The 19,509-nt window shown below is 54.3% G+C and overlaps 2 protein-coding genes and 1 long non-coding RNA gene across 5 annotated transcripts; 2 read left to right on the top strand and 1 right to left on the bottom strand.

The window, feature by feature from the left end:
- Positions 1-1,012: 1,012 nt before the first annotated feature.
- POLR2C (RNA polymerase II subunit C) lies at positions 1,013-9,263 on the top strand. The gene is made up of 9 exons (XM_029237701.1): positions 1,013-1,469; positions 1,640-1,689; positions 3,835-3,903; positions 4,046-4,098; positions 6,526-6,654; positions 7,098-7,149; positions 7,277-7,445; positions 7,586-7,660; positions 8,255-9,263. Exons 1-9 carry the CDS (start codon positions 1,150-1,152, stop codon positions 8,397-8,399), a joined length of 1,062 nt encoding a protein of 353 aa, XP_029093534.1. The 5' UTR covers positions 1,013-1,149; the 3' UTR covers positions 8,400-9,263.
- Positions 9,264-9,624: 361 nt separating this feature from the next.
- On the bottom strand, positions 9,625-16,775 carry DOK4 (docking protein 4). The gene is made up of 8 exons (XM_029237714.1): positions 16,558-16,775; positions 12,891-12,998; positions 12,618-12,732; positions 12,235-12,354; positions 11,952-12,141; positions 11,120-11,258; positions 10,831-10,954; positions 9,625-10,714 (listed from the first exon to the last, which is right to left on the bottom strand). The coding sequence occupies exons 1-8, from the start codon at positions 16,621-16,623 to the stop codon at positions 10,596-10,598; spliced, it is 981 nt and encodes a 326-aa protein (XP_029093547.1). The 5' UTR covers positions 16,624-16,775; the 3' UTR covers positions 9,625-10,595.
- Positions 12,525-16,799, top strand: LOC114904183. 3 transcript variants are annotated; one of them, XR_003795894.1, is made up of 4 exons: positions 12,525-12,751; positions 12,860-12,992; positions 14,805-14,868; positions 16,589-16,799. It is a non-coding gene; the product is annotated as an uncharacterized LOC114904183 (long non-coding RNA). The 3 variants fall into 3 exon arrangements; XR_003795892.1 differs by lacking the exon at positions 16,589-16,799 and adding an exon at positions 15,916-16,117; XR_003795893.1 differs by lacking the exon at positions 16,589-16,799 and adding an exon at positions 15,916-16,117 and having other exon boundaries at positions 12,860-13,283.
- The last annotated feature ends 2,710 nt before the right edge of the window (positions 16,800-19,509 follow it).

Genomic DNA, 19,509 nt, shown 5'->3' with positions numbered 1-19,509 from the left:
AGAAGACTACTTTAATTCTTAATTTACTGAAATGACACAGGCTGTGTAGCAAGGGCCCCCTCAATGCTCTTCCCCTCTGTCTCAGGAGGAGGTGTCACTCCTTGCTAAGGCAAACTCCTCCTCATCTCCTCTGATTACTCTTCTTCTGCCCCCTAAATGTTGTCCCCTGCCAAGTTCTATTTTAGGGCTTCTCTGTATAAGCTGCTGCCACCTGGGAATTCCCTGGCGGTCCAGTGGTTAGGACTCTGTGCTTCCACTGCAGGGGGCATGGGTTGGATCCCTGGTTGGGGAACTAAGATCCCACAAGCCACACGGCTCGGCCAAAAAAAAAAAAGCTGCTGCCACCTTTTTGAAGCCCACTCTAACCTCTCTCTAGGCTGTTTAGGGGACTTTGGTAATTCTTTATTGAATGTTCAACCTATGAGATGCACACTGCCAGGCACTGGAGATGCAGAGATGAAGAACTCATACCTACTCACTGCAGCTACACAGAACTGTAGATGATATCAATACATTAAAGAGCATTGTATCTTCTTGCAGTTTCAGAAGTGCATGATCCAGACTTGGGGTGTGGAAGGGAAAGGGTATAAACCTATTGTTCAAGTATACTTTGCTAAAGTGTACGTTCATCCCTCGGTATCCATGGGATACCTGCTCCCCACCAAAACCTGTGAATGCCCAAGTCCCTTATGTGAAATGGTGTAGTATTTGCATATGACCTACACATGTCCTCCCATATAATTTAAATTATTTCTAGATTACTTATAATACCTGATACAATGTTTAATGCTATGTAAATAGTTGTAAATACAATGTAAATGCTATATAAATAGCTGCTGGGCATACAGCAAATTTGCTTTTTTGGAACTTTATGGAATTTTTTTTTTTTTGATCTTCAGTTGGTTGAATACACGGATTCAAAACCCTTGGATACGGAGGACCGACTGTACTTTTATTCTTCCATAAATGTACAGACTTCATTCTTTTAAAAAACGTTACTGTATTCCTATGTTTGTATATTTAATCCGGTCTCTGTCAATGGGCAAGTAGTTTTATCTTCTGCTACAGACTGCTGCAGTGAACGTCCCTGTAGATGTATCTTTGCTTACAACTGGAAGTACTTCTGCAGTATGAATTCCTAGAAGTGTTATGGTTGAGTCAAGCGCGTGTGCATGTTTTGCCAAATCGCCCTCCAAATGGTTGAACCTGGTGCCCTTTAGAGAAGGGGGCGGGGTGGAAAAAACTTTGGGCCTCCGAGCAGCAGGTGGCGCTCTGAGCGCCTCTCCGCCGAAGCGGCAAGGCCGCGCCGACCGACTTCCGGTGGCGGCGTTGGCGCAGGCGCAGTACAGCCGACGCTGGAGGCCGAGAGAGTGGTGGGGCGCGATGCCGTATGCCAACCAGCCTACCGTGCGGATCACGGAGCTCACCGACGAGAATGTCAAGTTCATCATCGAGAATACGGACCTGGCGTAAGGCTGCTGAGGGAAGAGGCTGGCGGCTCTGGAGAGCCGCGGGCCCCAGCCTAGGTGGGGCGGGGGTCATCTTTCCAGACCTGGGCTTTCGCTTTGGGAACCGTGGGTCGCGGGGCCGGCCTGTCGAGGCTGCGGTGCCCACACGCTGCTTGGTTTTCATTCCTCAGGGTGGCAAATTCTATCCGGAGGGTCTTCATCGCTGAAGTGCCCATAATAGGTAAGCGACCCCCACCTTGTTGCCAGGGCCACCAGGTCTCCCCCCCAACCCTCCCCATACCTTGGCGCTCCTGCCTCCAGCCTTGGTTTGGGCCGGGGATGGGGGCGCTGAGATGCTGCAGACTTGATTGGTCCCTGTGCCCTTGGCCCTGGGCCACTCTGGTGACCTCCCTGGCTCCCACGGGCTATTTAGTTCCACTCTTCCACGTGCGCTGGTGGAGAGCACGGGTTCAGGAGTCTGTGGACTTGGGTTTGAATACTGTTTTCACTTACTGTCTCTGTGAAATTTGGGCAAGTTATTAAACTGTGTGCTGCAGTTTCCTCTCTAACGTTCAGACACTAATGGTAGTTATCAGGGTGATGTCAAGTATTAAGGAGGTAATCTCTGTGCATTGTGTTCAGTGAGTGTCTACTATCGGTAGATGTGAATCTGTTCCGTCAACTGTATTTAGGGAGCATATAAGCACCAGGCAGTGGTGCTAGGCACTGGGAACGCAGAGCTGTAAAATACAGGGTTCTTGCCCTCCAAAGGCTCACAGTGAAGTTGCAGGGGAAAGATGAATTCACAGACAACCCAAATGCAAGACAGACTTTTGGATCAGTTAAGGAGAAGCATAGCTACAGGGCCCTTGGTGCCTAGAAGAGGGAGAATCTGTTTCTGCTTTGGTTCCAGCCATTCCGCACTAGGCGTTCTACACGTTTACAGATACACTACAACTATCTTCTGAGTGTCAGCTCAGAGAGTTTGGGTTATAGTTGCTGCATCAAGCGTGCACACTCCTAAGGAAATAAGCAGGCCAAATGCTTGGTAAAGAAGAGAACGTTATAGTTTTTCCACCATTACCACCCCCAGAGACTTTTTCAACTCAGAGCTTGGAGGGCTGGTCCTCCTTCTCTGCCTGATCACTCCATGTCCCGGGGCCTTAGTTCCATCACGAGTAAAATGGGGGACTTGTGCTTTAGGATGCAGCCCTGACATTCTAAGTGCCACTTTTCCCACAAATAATATTGAGCACCTGCTGCATTCCAGGCCCCAGCTAGGAATACAGAAGTTAAGACATCTGAAGACCCTGCCCCAAGGGATTTTTGAAGCATGAGGTAGAGACAAGACACGCAAATATAACACAAGGCAAAATATGACAGGTGTCTTAAGAGAAGTCTGGACAGAGTTCTGGGAGGGAGGAGCTTACAGGGACAGAGTGTTCGTCTCTGTATCATGGAGGGCAGGCAAGGCTTGGTTTATAGGAGGCTCAGGATTTTTAGCTGCACAGGAGAGGTTAAGGGCATGCTGGTGGGAGGAAAGACACAGAGGCAGAAAAGCATGGCTCATGGTCCTTATTTGGCTTGGGTTGAGGAAGCAACAGGAAGCGTAGGACAAAGCAGGTTGGGGCTAGGTCATGTCTGGTCCTCTTCTGACCTCCGTACCCAGTGTCCATGCCCCTCATTGGGCAGTTGGGCTGCAGTGCCATTTGATTAATGAATCTAATTGTTTATGTGCGGATGTTTATTTATGAATGAATGAGTGAATGTGTGTGTAAGTCAGGCGTGCGTGACAGGTACAGTTCTTACCGTCCTACTAGCTCATTGCTGGTAGGGATTGGGTTGTATACTTAGTATGCCTCGCTCATTAAAGGATTCTGTAAGCATTAGTTGGTTGAGTGATAATAAAGTACTAACTTGAGTAATCTGAGTAATTTGGTCACTATATCATAAAATGAGATATGGACCATAAGTCTGTGTTACTTCTGTGAGGTTTGTCTGACTTTCAAGTGCTCTTGGATTTGGTGTTGGCATGAATAGCAGATTTAAGTGCTTCCCACAGAAATAATCAGCTCAAAGAAACACGTTCCCACTCCCGTGGTATTCTCTAATAAGTCAGTGTTTTTTCGGTGGTACAGGGAACTCTCTGCATCAGATCCACCTGAGCAGGGAAGCAGGGTGTGGTGTGTGTGCTTCTTGTTAAAATGCAGCTTCCTGGTCCCCACTCCAGAGCTGTGGAATCAGAGTCTCTGGCAGCCTGGCCAGGCCTCTGCAATTTCATAAGCATTAGATGATTTTTAAATCTGGAGAACCGTTGCTTTTAAGTCTTTAGGTGAATATGGTGGCTAAACTGCATGTCTCCTTTTCTGCTTCCTTCATTCTTTAGCAATTGACTGGGTTCAGATTGATGCCAATTCCTCAGTCCTTCACGATGAGTTCATTGCTCACAGGCTTGGTGAGTGCTGGGTTTGGAGAGTTAAAGGGAGGGGGCTGTGCCGGTGTCAGAGGAGGAAGCCCCCTCACTTCCAGGGGGACTTCTGGGTTCTTCTTTTGGCTTGGCCCCTTGGCCTTCTTTAATGTGCTTTTCTGTCTTCCAGGATTAATTCCCCTCACGAGTGACGACATTGTGGACAAGCTGCAGTACTCCCGGGTATGCTGTGTGCTTGGGTGGAAGGTCGGGAGTGGGGGGAGGCAGGGAACCTTAGTTCTTACAGGGATTTTTCCCGACGTCTTGCTTTCAGCTTTTAGAAAGACAATGTGGAGATGTTGTCTAGAGCCCAAAGCAGGCATTGATTGGTCTTTGGTTCTGATGGGACCTCAGATTGATTAGTCTCAAGGGGCATTGGGGAGTCTCATCAGCCAGCCACATAAGAGGGGGCATACTCCTGGATGCCCATCTATACGGAACGGGTGGGGCTGTTCCTCTTCAGACTCTGCTTTCCAGAGCATCTCTTCTCAGGGACGGGCCTAGGAGGCTAAAGGAAGTCGACAGAGGTTAGGGGGTGAGGAGAAGGAGCAGAGGGAGTGAGAGGTGTCCCACCGAGCAGCACCTGAGTGACTGGGGTGCTGGTGTCTGCAGGTCTGTGCCTCACCCCGTAAGTTCTGCTAGTTCAACACGGCTCCCTGCCTCTAGGGCCAGGTTTGCACTTCCATGACACGTTAACAGACTTAGAACTAGGGAGAGTGTAGGACAGGATTAGGTTACCTGCATCCTTTCAGCAGAGCTGCATTAGGTAACAGCTTGAGGCTATTCCTTCTTGATGGCTGTAGGTGATCCTGAATCAGCCCATTTTCTAATATTCCCGAGGGCATGTCATTTTTATGGTGGCTAATTTGATATATTTTGTAAATTTATATGTGTTTTTTAAAAGAACTGTTCAAGCACACAGCAAAGTGTGGAGCTAATATAACAAATAGGCATGATCCCACCAAACCGGTTGTCACATTTTAACATTTCACCATTTTGCTTCACATCTCCAGAGTCTGTTTTTAAGAAATAAAACATCACATATATTGGTGAAGACAGTTGTACAACCAATTGAAGACCAGTCAGTATCTTATATAAATATATGCATCCCCCGTGACCTAACAGTTCCTTCCATTAAATTTGTTTCTAGTATTGCATTTACTGAACAAAGATGGTATGCATTTTTTTGGTTTTTTTTTTTCTGAAAATCTTCAGAAAAGTGAAAAGTAGAATAAATACTCATTGTCTTTTCACCTGTAATTTCCAGTTGTTGATATTTTGCTATATTTGCTTTGTGTTTCATATAGATGTGATTTTTGCTGAACCATCTGAAAGAACGTTGCAGAAATCATGACATTTCTCCCCCGAGCTACATCAGCATGCATGTCCTAAAAATAAGGATATTTTCCTACATAGCCACACTTATCATGCCTAGGAAAATTAGCCGTGATTTGTACTATCTATCTACAGTCTAAATTCAGATTTTCCTAGTTATCCTCAAAATGTCCTTAACTGTTTTGTTTGGCTGCACCATGTGGCTTGCGGGATCTTAGTTCCCTGACCCACGGCCTTGGCAGTGAAAGTGAGGAGTCCTAAGCACTGGACCGCCAGGGAATTCTCCTTAATTGTTTTTTGTTTGTGGGTCTGTTATTCATGCATTGCATTCAGTTGTTACACCTGTTTAGTCTCTTGATCTCTTGAACAGACTCCTCTCTTTTCATTATTTTTTTTTTGAGGTTAAGTACCTTTTCGTATTTTTGTCTTCCATTACATTTGCTTCTTTAATTTCATATTTGTGAGTGATTCAGTCTCAAGGGTCTAGGTTGCCTTCCTGTCTCACCTGTGTATGATTGCAGACTATCCAGGTATGGCCTCTAGATCTTCCTCATTGTCTTGAAAACATCGAAAATAGGTTGGATTTTCCTCACTGGCGTGAGGGGGAGAACAGTTTGCTTGATTACATTCTAGTTAACTCTCGTCTTGCCTGAAGTTAAACGGTAGCAGCTAATCTCTAATACGGGAGTGTTTCAAGAATCAGTTTAAAGACTGGCAAACGTGAGAATTATTGAAGCCAAGTGATGCTTACATTGTGGCAGTCTCTTACACTCTTCTCTGCTTTTGTGAAAAAATTTCCGTATGAAATTTTTAAAGAAAAGGTCAGTAGTCTGGAATTTAAAATGTACTTTTTTCTATTGTTCCCTGGATTGTTTTATTTTAAATGGTAATTGCATTCCCAGGCTAGTCCACTTAGCTCAGGGGACGCTGAACTATGCAGTGTGAAAGCCTCTTCCTTCTTACCGCCTTGGTTCTCTGAGGAAGAGCGCTCCGAGGCCAGGGTGAGATGTTAGTGTGTCTCCCAGCGGTGGCCTGGCAGCGAGGGGTGGGAAGGACACGTGGACGCCAGCGTATAGGCGGTCTCTGAGCTGGGACGCGCCTGCCCTTGAGCAGCCTGAGTGGTGTGCAGATGGACACAGCCCACGAGAGCCTGGAGGCTGTGATCCACCCTCTCCCAGATGAGGAACCTTAAGGAACAGGGTATTAGAAGCGGGGAGCCAAGCCAGGATTCGCCGTCTCTCCGCAGACTCACTCCTGCCTCTCTTCCTGCCTCAGGACTGTACGTGTGAAGAATTCTGCCCCGAGTGCTCGGTGGAGTTCACCCTCGACGTGCGGTGCAACGAAGACCAGACGCGTCACGTCACGTCTCGAGACCTCATCTCCAACAGCCCCCGGGTCATTCCGGTCAGGAACGCCCTCCCTACCCAGGACCTTTGCTCTCCTGGCTCCAAGTGGGCCAGATTGGGGTGGATTCTTATAAGACAGCGACGTTCCCTGTGTTACCTTCTGCCTTAACCTAAGCTTGATGCCTAGAAGTGCTAATAATTCTGGACTCTTGCCAGTGTGGGCAGAAGCATTGGTGCTGTGGGCCCTGTCCACTAAGGACCCTTTTAAAGGCCATGGTACTGTTTTGACTGGGGAGGTTGTCACAAAGCCATGAGGTAGGGGTTAGAGGCCAGTAACCAGCAGAGACTGGGTCCTAGTAGGCACTTCTACCACCTCCTCCTCAGGTATCCTTTCCTCGGCTCGGCAGGTTGCGGTCTGGAGGTGCCGGAAGGTGGGTGCCAGAAGGGGTGCGTGGGGAGATGTGCAGCAGCCAATAAGTGCCTCTGTCTGGGCCCCTACAGGTGACATCCCGGAGCCGAGATAATGACCCCAACGACTACGTGGAGCAGGATGGTAAGGGCCCGAGGGGCGGACACCAGACCCAGGCTTTTGCGCTGCCCAGCCTTTCAGTGGCGCTGCAGGTCGGACCGCGGAGAGCCGTGCCTCTGCTGGCCCTCGACTGACTCACATCTCCCCACAGACATTCTCATCGTCAAGCTGAGAAAGGGCCAGGAGCTGAGGCTTCGAGCCTACGCCAAAAAGGGCTTTGGCAAGGAACACGCCAAGTGGAACCCGACTGCAGGCGTGGCTTTTGAATACGATCCCGACAATGCCCTGAGGCACACGGTGTACCCCAAGCCGGAGGAGTGGTATGTTCCTTTTGGGAGTGAAGGCAGGCAGGGTGGGCGGGTGTGGAAATGGCTCCTGGTGACCGAGATGGGGCAGCCTCACTATGAGACACAGGTGCCCTCAAAGCGGCAGTAGCAACCTGTGATCTGTTTGACCTCAGGCCGAAGAGTGAGTACTCAGAGCTGGACGAGGATGAGCCGCAGGCGCCCTACGACCCCAATGGCAAGCCCGAGAGGTAAGAGCCCGGTCTGGCACTTGAAGGTAACGTGTGTAAGGACGTACAGTTCTGATGCAGCCTCTGAGTTAGGGAGGCCCTTTCCCGCCCATCCCAGTTCCCCTCAGCTGAGGAGGGGCTGGTAACTGCTGAACCACCGTATGTGCACATCCAGGCAGATTATCATCCCCCTTTGGTCGCTGGGGGGAAGGGGGGCCCTCCAGTTATCCAGACTGTTCCTAGTCTGATTTTTCAGCTCCCAAAGAAAGATCAACCTAGGATCAAACCTAGGGCCCCAAAGTGACCAGAGCCTTCTAGTGACGAACATGAAAATGCTGGAGCAGGTGACGTGCTTACTTACCGTTCTCTTTCCCCCAGTGTAGAATACATCCATACACAGGTGTTTTCAGATATTGTTCTGAGGTAGCCGTGGCCTCCTCGAGGTCCTGCAAAGTGCCCTGGGACCACTGTTTGTAAGAGGTTGGATGGAGGTCAACCCTGGGGCAAGGTCGAGTTCATGGGGAGAAAGGAGTCAGGACCCAGGAGGGAGGCAGGCCTGTGGCCATAGCTCATGAGAGCCTCATGGAGGGCTCTCACCAGACTCTTGCCTCTCAGGTTTTACTACAACGTGGAGTCCTGTGGCTCTCTGCGCCCTGAAACCATTGTCCTGTCAGCCCTGTCTGGATTAAAGAAGAAGCTGAGTGATTTACAGACCCAGTTAAGCCACGAGATCCAGAGTGACGTCCTGACCATAAACTAGCTGCAGCTCACCTGTCTCAGCAGAATAGCAGTTGAACCTTAGGGCTCTCCTGAGACTGCAGATCTTGGCTCCTGGGGACTGGACAGCTGTTGCTCAAGCTTCCTGGCAAGCCTTCAGTACCAATTAGAAAGGTAGCAGCGGGGAAGGGTAGGTCCATCCCAGCCTTGCGCAGTCACAGATTACCAGGGCCAGCACTGCTGTTGGAGGCAGGACGGTCCCTTCCCAGACATTTAGCGTCCCCGGCCCTGCCTGCTGATGGGCAGTAGTGCTGCCCGGAACATCCCTTCTGCCCTGTATCTCAGTGTGCCTCAGGGGGCCACGGCATTCCCCTGTTGAGAACCACTGAGGTGAACTCTCAACTTCTGGGTATTTCAGTTCTTCAAATCCTTTCTGTTCACAAGTTGGAATGTTCACTGTTGCACCTTAGGCTTCTGTGTTAGCGCTGAATCTAGGACCCTACTCAGGCTCCTGCCAGCCCTTCCAGTCCCTGCCCCGGCCAGTCTATTGGTTCTTCACTCAAATTCCCAAGTGTCCCTAATTTGAGAATCCTGTGAGAGTAGTGTTAGGCCCAGGCTATCCCCCTCTTCCCGCCAGTAAGCCTTGTATTTTGTTCTCTACCCATGAGTTTTGAACGTCACCAACAATGGCCAGGCTATTTAATTTGTGGGGGAGGGCAAGGGCCTTCATGGAGGTCTGGCCTTGACCACTTAGCCCTATAGGTAGGAACATACCCAAAGCAGTTCATTAGGCAGCCAGGCAGGAGAAGCCTGGAGAAAACCAGAGATCTAGTACAAAAAGGAAGGGTTATTTATTAACAGTAGTTGTCTTTTAAAGTTTTTATTTTTGGCAATAAAGAGCAAAACGTACGTAATCGCCTTCATGCGTCATCGTGCCACTAACCAAGCCAGCCAGCTCTGCCTCCCCTCCGTGGCCTTTGGGCTCCCTTCTTCAGGCTAGCTTATTCCTCTAGGTGGTCATTCCCTGGGTCAGGGTCAGAGCTGAGCGGGCTGTGGCCACCTCCCGGGCTCCAGTGCTCTGTCGGAGGGGGGCCTCTTGCTTTATCATCCTCCTGCCACGACTTGAATAATGGTTATTTACAAGAAGGTCTGTTCCCTCAAATCAGAACCCTAAAATATTAAAAACAGCCCAACACACACGCAACCAAAGGTTTGATGTGAGTAAAAAGATAGCCCTTCTGCACGGTCGTCAGTAAATACCAGCACTAGAAAATCAGTTGCTTTAATTGCATTTCAGCAGGGAGCCTCAGCACCATGTGGAGGAGGAAATGGGGAGGTCTCTGACCGGCTTCTGAGTACTTTGGCTGCCGGAGGGAGGCCAGACAGGGCAGAGGGGCTCCCTCTGTGGGAGCACTGCCCATGCCGGTCACTGAGAGCGGGCAGCAGGGCGCTTCCCCACTCCCCCTCACCGCAGTCCTCCTGTGCGGCCGGCCTGGCCCGAGGGCAGGAAAGAGCCCGGGACTGGCTGTCCTCCCTGGGCGAGGTCACCAGCACCCCCCACCCCCAGGGCGTCTCCTCAGCCTGCTAAGCACGAAGGAGTCTGGGCAGAAACCATTTTCAAGCCAGATTTTTCACCTGAGGTGTCAACCAGACGTCACCTCTGCTGAAAACTCCAAGTGCAAGGCTACCAAGTGGCACAGTGTAAGTTCGGATCCTTCCTGTGCCACTCTAGGCCCAGAGGGGCTGAGAAGCCACCTGCTGTCTCCGCCCCTGGGCTGCTTGGGAAAAGCCAGCAGCCAGCGCGGCAGCCGGGAGTGTGGAGTGTCTCCCTCCTCTGGCCCTGGCAGCTCAGGTCCTGGCAGCAGGAGGGCTGGTACCATGGGGGACAGGGAAACCGCTGCCCTCACATTCAAAGCAGCCTTGACTGTGGCCTGGTCATGGGATTAAAAACTGTGTATGTGGTGGCAGGGAGGGTCAGAGGGGGAATCTTATTAATACAGAATACATAATAAGCCATATATATTAAAATCATTAACAGTATATAGTCCCATGGTAGCTCCAGCCCCTCACACATGCTCAGGTGGCATGGCCAGCCCTTTGCCTTGGTCCAGTCTCACCCTCGGGGGCAAAGAAGGGACCGCTTGCTCCCTTTCCCCAGGCTCTTGGCCCACAGCCCCTCCATGCCATCCACGACGCGCTGCAGGCAGCCCCAGTGGTCATCTGTGTGCCAGCTCTGCCGTCACTGGGAAGGGGCCTTGGCCTCACTGCTGCCCCCCTGGCTGGGCTTTGGCTTTAGCAGGATGAATCTGTTGAGGAGGTCCGTTTCTGAGCTGGCCTGGGCCGTCCCATACCCCTCACCTGTGGACACAGAGGCAGGCTGAGGCCTTGGGGCCGGGACAGAAGGCCCATGCCCAACATGCCTTGTCCTCCACAGAGCCTCCTGGCCGGTGCGGTGGGGCCCAGCAGTGACTCACCGGCATAGCTGGAGGCCTCAGCAATGTTCTGGGAACCTGTGATGTGGTGCCAGTAGGCACTGCGGGGCAACATGGTAGTGGGCGTGCAGGGGTATGAGTAATGTTCCGTGCCCTTGTTCAGCAGCTGTGGGGCAGAGAAGGGTCAGTGGCTAAGCCCAGAGCAGCCAGCCCAAGACCTTGCCTGCCTCTCCCGGACACACCAGCTGGAGACAGCTGCCACTCTCCCGGCCCCCGGCCCGCCCGCCCGCCAGCCTCCCCCTACCCTGGACTGAGACACGCACTGCCTCACCCTCACGTTCTTCTCCATTTCCAGCAGGACCCTCTTGTGCTGCTCGGCGATGGCCAGGGTGGCACTGTGGACCCGCTGGTAAATCTGTTCCCCCTCCTGCGTCTGGAAGGTGTAGAGCCCTTCCCCAGCGTCACACATCCTGGGGACACAAGTAGCACCGAGAGCCACGTGGTGGGTATGCCCCATGTGTGTGCACATGCACAGGCTCCCGTCTGGGAACAGGCAGGGCTGTCATCTGAGGGTGTGACCCCCCAGCTCAAACATGCTGAACATTTTCTATGTGCCAGGTGGGGGTCTAAATGCTTTACAAGGATTAATCCATTCCATTTTCCCCACCACCCCACTCTGGTCTGTGTGCTACTACAGTTTCCTCGTTATTACAATTTTTCTCAAGCCATTTTACAGATGAGGAAACTGAGGCATTTAGAAGGTAACGACGAAAGTTACACAGTGGATTATACAGAATTTGAGTCTAGGCAAGCTGCTCCAGGGTTCAAGCTATACCCAGTCCTTACCATAACCCAATCTATGAGGTTAGGTACTTTTATTATCCCCTATTTGACAGAGGAGGAAACTGAGACTCGGGTCCACAATCACAGAGCTAGTCAATGCCAGTGCCAGCATCTGATCAGAGCCTGAGCGGTCTGACTTGGTAAACAGCTTCACTTGACCTACCTGCTGTGAGTCTCAATTTCTTCATCTGTAAAATGGGTTCCCCTTCAGCATGCTATGCTGATAAATAACTTAAGCTTCCAGCACAGTGCCCGACACAAGTGAATGGCAGCTGCCATCATGACCACGGTTGGACGGCGGGGAGGCGAGTGGGTCCTACCGGCCAGCCTCGAAGGTAAAGCGTGTGGCATCCCGGCCATAGCGGCGCAGTGAGCAGAGGGGCCACGAGACGAGCTTCACGCGGGGGTTGTGTATGTCCCAGAGGTAGATGTTCTCGTGGGTGATCTGCAGCTTGCACTCGCCATACACACCCAGGTTGGGGCAGGGCAGCAGGAAGACGTTGAAGCGATCTGGATGGGAGTGGACAAGTGGGCCTGGAGCTTTGTGGGGGCCCTGGGGGGGTCTTCCTCTCACCCCCACCCCGTGCCAGCGCCAGGCCTCACCTGTCTGCTCGCACTGCACTCCTGGGGCCAGGAGGTCCGGCTCTCCCAGACTGATGTCGTTGAGCCTCGACCCCAGGCACTCCACAGAGAGAGTCTTGTACCACTCCTCTGCCTCCAGCTCTGGAGAAGATAGTCCCTCTTCGTGCTGCCAGCTCAGGGGCCCGCAGCAACCCACCCCATCTGCTTCAGCCGGAGTTATCCCACCCCGCCAGGCAGAGAGGGCAAGGCCAGTGGGTTCTGCGTGCCTGCCCCACCTCATCCTGGGGCTGCTCCCTCAAAGGTGCCCTCCACCCACACATCATACCCAGGCAGGGCAAGCCTTTGCTCTGCCTCCTACCAACTGGACCTTGAGCAGCCCACAGCCTGCAGCCGCATCCCCTCACCTGAGTCGCAGGTGAAGGTACGTGCCGAGTCGTCGGTGAATATGATGGCCACTGCCTGTCTCTTGGTCTCCTTGGGGAGCCGTGTGACACACTTGACGTTGCTGATCTCTGTCACCTGGAACAGCATCCACAAGGTACTCGGCCAGGTTGAAGCACCTCCCTCTGCATCCCCCACGGCTCTGCCACCCCCAGGAGGGTCCTCTTGGCCCTCAGGACTCTGAACAAATCCTCACTGCTTACAGGTTGGGAGAGCTAGGGCCCGGGCCCCCTAACCTTGGGGCAGCCTCGGAGGCACACTGACTTCTCATCTGGATACTTCTCCAGCCGCTGGGGCCCCTTGCTGGAGGATTTCCGGAACACCAGCCAGCACCTCCGGTAGATCTGTGGGACAAGATGGCAGGGGGATCAGACCCTGGACCACTCCCAAAGCAGCCGGTGACCCTGGAGTTACCCCTGCCTACCACAGCGGGCAGTGCCGCACAGCCTTCCAGGGAGCTCAGGCCCAAGAGATCTGGGGACAGCTGACACCAGCATGACACCCTGCCCTGGGGAAGAGGACCCTCCCCGAATTGAAAAGTCAGTCATTTCTTGGCTGGCTCTGAAAGGCTGTTCCAGAAAGGGTGCTCCTGAGTTACTGTTTACTATGAGCTCAGCTCTGGGTTTAACGTAAGTAGCCAACATTTGTGGAGTGCTTCCTATTTGTACTTTTTGTTATTAGCACTCTTCACATTTAATCTCAGGGTCACTCTTGAGGTCGCTTCTATTATCATCTCCACTTTATTAGACAGGGAATGAGGCACCCCAAAATTGAGTAACAGCTAATGAATGGTAGAGCTGGTATTTAAAACAGGCTGCCTAGAACCAGGGCTGTCCTGGGAGCCCGCTGCGCTAAGGTTCTGCCCAGGGCCCCAGGAGCACCCGCCACAACAGAGGCAGTGCTGCGGGGACAGGGATTAGGCCCTTGCCCGGTCCCAGCCTGCACAGCACTGTGGCCCTTGTTCTTAGAGCCGGGGGAGGGCTCTTGATGTGGGTAACACCCCCTCTTGTCTCTAGGACCTTTCACTAACCCTCTCTTTTCATTCTCTGACCAACCCTGGAGTGTAGGGAATCAGGGTTAGTTCCCTGTTCCAGCTGGGAAACCAGAGGCTCTCAGAGGTCAAGGGGCAGAGCCAAGAAACTGGGGTTACCCCAGAGCACGGTGCCTTCCCGGGCAAGGTTCCCTCCTTGTCCCAACCACTGCCCGTACCTAAATCCACCCCAATTCTCTGTAGCTTCACGGACTCCATCCAAGAGGCAAGAGCCAGGGAGCAGGAAGCCAACCACTCTCCGGGGCTAAGGGGCAAGCTGGCTTGTCAGACAACCCCCTCAAAGGGGTGGCCCTAGCCACCTGCCTGGGCTGCTGACTCTTCCTCCCATGGCCCCCTCCCTCCCACCTTAGGCTCTCTTTCAGCCCAAAGTCTGGCTGGGATGTACCTCCTCTTTCAGCAAGCACTCCAGAAGCCTGGCAGAGCCATTCCCCGGGAATCTCCAGTGCTCCTCTCACTGGCAAACAGTGGGGAGACTGAGGGGCCCAGAGCAGAGGAGGCGAAGGGGCCTCTGGGCCACAGGCTCAAGCCCCCTCCCCTTCTCTGCCCTGCTGTGTGGGTACCAGGTCCTCGGCAGGCAGGATCCCGGGGTGCAGTGGGCTCAGGCAGTCCCCATCCCAAGAAGCTACTCACAACCAGGCTATTTCTGGCCCCTGAGACTAGGAGACATGTCTGTCCCTGCCCCCATGACCCTGGCTCAGCCCCTGGTCTATCCACCTAAACCCCAGCAGGCCTCAGCTCTCAGCTGGGGAGCTCCTTTAGGGCAGAGACTATATTTTATTCTCAGAATCCTCACATCCCAGTCGCTTCGTTAACAGACCTCTGCTGAACAAGTGAATGATAATATGAAGGGACCGTGAATGAATGGATGGATTGATGGATGAATGCACGAATGCTGCCGACCCAGATATGCCCTGCCAGGATGGGCTCCATGCCGTCTGCAGAGGCAGGGGCAGAAGTCCTGGGGGCCTGAGCACTCCGGTTGCCTGGTTACAGGACACACACACACACACACACACACGCAGCACGCACACGCAGCACGCACACACAGAGCCCCAGGGAGCCACTGCGCTCAAGAGCCCTCCTTCCCCACTTCTCATAGGTCTTTGATCAGCGCTTCGGAAACACTCTGCCAGAGCTCTGCCTTGGGAGGAAAGCCCTGGCAGGTAGGACGATCTTCTCCTGATCTCTTCCAGCCCTTACCGCCTCGCCTCTGTGGGCTGAGGCAAGAATGGCTGCCCCGGGACAAGAGCAGCTGGGTGGCCGCAGCCCCTCACAGCAGGTCTGCAGGGGGAAGCCAGGTTCCCTGAGTGCGGGCGATTCCAGACTGGGCCTGGCCACGCCCCAGCCCCTAAACCCTCCCCGACTGTGCCCACCATGGGTTCCCAGGCCTGCCCCTGGAACAGGCCTGGTTTTGAGCCCAAGCGGCCACCCCAAGTGGCTTGCCTTCCTGGGAAGCTCTGCTCTGGACAGGGTCGCAGCCCAGCTGGCCCCTGGGGACCTGACAGGTCTGGGCCCTCAGGAACGAGTCACCACACTAGAACCTGGGCCCCCACCCCCTTGCCTCCCCACCTCAGCCTTAGTTCTTCTCCTTGTTCTGTGCGCAAAGTGGGCTCCATCCTTCTCTCAGGGCAAGAACAAGGTGGCCGATGGCCACCATGGCCCAGGTTGGGATACAGTCCAAATCCAGTTAAGACCCCAAACATGCCCACCAGCTAAGCGGCCGCCTCCTGCCGGAACAGAAGAGCCTCCCGCAGGGGCCCTGGGGGTTGAGGGCACAGGAGGGGAAGGAGGTGCAGGAACCGCCCTGCTCCAAGGCCAGTCCTGCTCTGTCTGGTTCGCAGGCAGGGAAGCTGAGTATCAGAGCCCTGCTCCTCCCCCACCCTACTCAGCTGAGCCAGGAAGCCTTGAGCGGTCGGATCCCCCCACCCCATCAAGGCCATGGGGGAGGGGGGAACGGAAGGGCAGGGGACCCAGGTAAAACACAAGACTTGGGCCACCTCAGTCGTCAGGGTTTCCTTTCTACCGGGGAGACCCCTCACTGGAGGAGGGAGGAGGGTCCGGGAATAAAGACCGCTCTCGGGACAATCTCACCAAGATTATTAAATTGGTCCCCGAGGCCCCTGCTCATGCCTTTTGGGCGGTTTCCAGCAGTACGGGATGGGAGAGGGTGCACACCCAGCAGAGGTGTGTCTGAGGCCTCATCTCCACAGGCCCTCCAAGCCCCCAGCCACCTCCAACACCTGGGAGGAAAGCAGCCTGTCCCAGTGCCACGGGCCATCCAGCCCAGCCAGGTTCTCTCTCATAAGCCACGTAAACACCGGCTTCTGCACCCCTCCCACCACTGCCCTCCCCCCAGCAACCAACCACTCTTCTTCTCAAATGCTTTTTTTAACTGGAAAAGCAACCACCAAAGATAAATAAATAAACGCCTGTACACAGAAAGCAATGGGAAGCAGGGGAGATGAGGTACTTAAAAGCAAAGAGGCCAGGAGAGGGGAGGAAGGAAACGAGGAGGTGATGGCAAGGGGAAGTGAGAAGCCGGTCTCAGCTCGGACACAGCCTGGCATTTCCAGCCGCTGCCCTGGCGACAACTTCAACAATAGCAGGGGAGCCGCCTGCCCATCGGCTGCCACCGCTGGCCCAGCCGCTGGGATGCCAGCCAGCCAGCCCGGCTGGGGCGGGAGCTGCAGCAGGCAGAGCCGGGCCCAGGCACATGCTGGGCAGCCCGCTGGCCAGAAGCCTCGAGACCAGCAATGCACGATGCTGGGCCACAGGCGGGCAGCCGCACACCCCGGACACGCCACCAGGCGCCAGACCAAGTTCCTTGGCAGGGCCCCCTGGAGGTGGCTCACCCCGAGCTTCCTGCTCTTCATCTTCACGTAGCCCTGCTTGACGATGTCGTTGAAATTGGTCGCCATGGTTTCTCCACCGTCTTTGAGGCTCTGGCCGGCCCAGGCGAGGGGAGGGATGCCCAGGTGGCCTCGGTTTCCCGGCTCCTCTGATCACCTGTTCGAGATACTCCGTCGGGGCTGCCTCAGCATTGTTCTAGCAGCTCTTTCGCCCGGAGCCTGCTGGAAGTAAAACTGACAGGGAGATTACACAGTGACATCTTTCTCTTCCCCTGGCTGTCTCGCTCTTTCTTCCTTCCTCTTCCCACACTCCTCCCTCCCTTCCTCCCTCAGCCCGCCCTTCTTCCTTCCCTTCCCTCCCCACCCCAGGACGACAGAACCATTCAGGAAAACCGAGGTGGAGGCAGCTACGAGGAAAATGGTCCAGCCCAGTCCCCTCCCTCACGGCTGGGGCTGGCTGTTAACCCCTTCCTGGGAGGACTGGCTCCGGCTCCTGCTGTGGAGGTGCGGGCAGAGGAAAGGAGCTGCTGTCGGGCCCTATCTCCTGCTACAACTTAGGGGTAGACTTAGAGCAAGCCCCCCTCCTGTGCACAGGAGGCTCCACGAGGGAAAGCCTTCCCAGAGATGGGGCTCTTGGGAGATGGCACAGATTCTGGGACCCACGCTCCCCGAGGTTAGACAACTTGCCTTGTCAGTCTCAGCAGACCCCCCAATCCCTCTGCCCCACCCCGTTCTATACCTGGTTCTCCTCAGCTCCAGGCAAGAGGCTGAGAATCGTCACCTCAAGCCCACTCAGGCCCTGCTCTCTGCCCCTGGAACTCTTCAGCAGCTCGTCTGGGTGCTGCTTCCTGGGTGGGAGGACAGAGTCCAGTGGGGCGGGCTCTCAGATAAGCCTGAGGAATGTGCTGGGCAGGCTGGAGGTGGCCACTGTGGAAGCAGTCACCTCGCCCTGGCGCTGGGAAGGTCAGGCTGGTCTGTTAGGGCACTGGGTCTGGCCAGGACTTGCGGTGCCCCACATCCTGAGCACAGGCAGGAGTTAATTACATGGAGAACTAGCAATCACCTGGGCTTGGGGCAGAGGACAAAGCTGGACCACACTGAGGGGCACCAAGGGGCAGCCAATATGCATCGGGAAAAGGGGTGCCGTCAGGCGCTCTCAGAATCAGGCAGATTACCAGATAACGAAGACTCAGACTTAGGGGGGAGGTGTCTCAGTGATGACCCAGTCCAACATCCATTCTACATCATTTTACAGTTGGGGAAAAGAAAGCTGCCCAGAGGGGATAAGCAGCACAGCCAAGGTCACACAGCAAGCCCATGGTTCAGCCAGGGACAAATAAGTTCCAGAGTGGGTGATGGAGGCAGGCCTGCGGGTGGAATGCCCTGCCACATGGCTCTGGCGGCCTGCCATCACCTAAGCCTTCTCTGCCATCCAGGCTCAGAGGCAGGGCTGTGCCAGCAACATGGCCCCCCGTGTCTCCAGGATTGCTGGGTGGGAACGGAGCAGTATTTCTGGGGTCAGCTGGGCATCTGTGCTGCCAGGACAGGGCCCTGGGGCAAGCATCCTGCTGGAGCTGCCAGCAGCTTGGCATTAATTAATCTTCTGGAGGCCTGTCGAGTCCCTAACAAGGAATAGATGTGACTACCCCAGTGAGCACACGAAAACAGGCAGAGGGACAGACGGTAGTGCTCCCTATGCCCCTTGTACCCCAAGAGCCTCTTCAGCACCCCTCAGTGGCCTCCCTGCCCATCCACTCGCTCTCTCCCAGCTCCCTGGGGGCCAAGACCCTTCCACACCCAAGTGGTCTGCTTTCCTCCTATAAGGTCTAGCGTGGGGTACCCTCCCTAGTACTGACCCCCAACATCCTTGCCATACCTGGGTGCTGGCACTCAAAGAAGAGTAGGTTTTCCCAGCTCTGCCTCCACCACCTGGGGCTGCCTTGTCCCCACAGCGAGGACCAGCTCCGTAAAAGCCCCCTCCAAGATGCCAGCTGGCTGGCTACTGGCTGAGGGTCCACAGCGTGGAAGGCCCCTTTCAGAACACACCTACAGCAAGGCCCCTGGGTTCATCCAAGGCAGCCATAGATGTGGCCCAGCCAGGAACATGAATCGAACTGGCAGGTGGTCCTGCTTAAGCCACTTAACTCCTCAGTGCCTCAATTTCCCCATCAATTAAAAAAAAAATGAGGATAAATCCACCTATTTTAAATGAGGAAATGAATCTATGAGGCACCTGCCTGCCCACGTTGGACCCAGAGCTTCTGCCTTGAAAACCCCAAGGGCTGTTTTTATTGCGAGAGCTGCTGCCCAGCCGAGGGCTGTGAAAGCACCCTAACTCAGCCTTCCACCTGCCCAGTGCAGGCCTGCTCCTTCCTGGCTCCACCAGTTACCTTCTCAGCAGCACCCCTTGAGTGACTGCCATCACCAAGCTCTCAGGAGCACCTGTGCCATGTCTGTCCACAGTCCCACACCCCATGCCCTAGAAATAAACCCATAGAGACAAACCACTGGGAAGAGCAACCTTCCAGGGGAAGCCTGGGTGTCAAAGGGCCTGGCAGCCCACACCGGCCTGGAGTAACAGGTGGTGCTGACCTTACTCAGTCCCTAATGAATATGCAAGAGCAAGACCCACGCTGGGGCCCAAAGTGGTAGAGCAAAGGGGAGTTGGGGAGGAGGGAGGGAGGGGGAAGAGCCAATAGGTAGACTCACAAATTTGATGGGCAATGGGGACAAGGTGAGAGGGGGCACCCAGAGCCAACCCATGCCCCAAGGGGACTGCAGTGTGTTAAGCAACGGCAATGGCCCCGGGCTGAGCCTGTGCGGACCCAGTGAGGCATCAAGGCACGGGGAGCAGCTGAGCTCCAGTGAGGCATCAAGGCACGGGGAGCAGCTGAGCCCCAATGAGGCATCAAGGCACGGGGAGCAGCTGAGCTCCAATGAGGCATCAAGGCACGG

The sequence above is a fragment of the Monodon monoceros genome, unplaced genomic scaffold (genome assembly GCF_005190385.1).
Source record: "Monodon monoceros isolate NGI ecotype Baffin Bay Population unplaced genomic scaffold, NGI_Narwhal_1 Super_Scaffold_10, whole genome shotgun sequence".
In the NCBI taxonomy this organism is placed as follows: Eukaryota; Metazoa; Chordata; class Mammalia; order Artiodactyla; family Monodontidae; genus Monodon; species Monodon monoceros.
The sequence above is the reverse complement of the archived record's forward strand: the minus strand, read 5'-3'. Positions and strand labels throughout refer to the sequence as shown.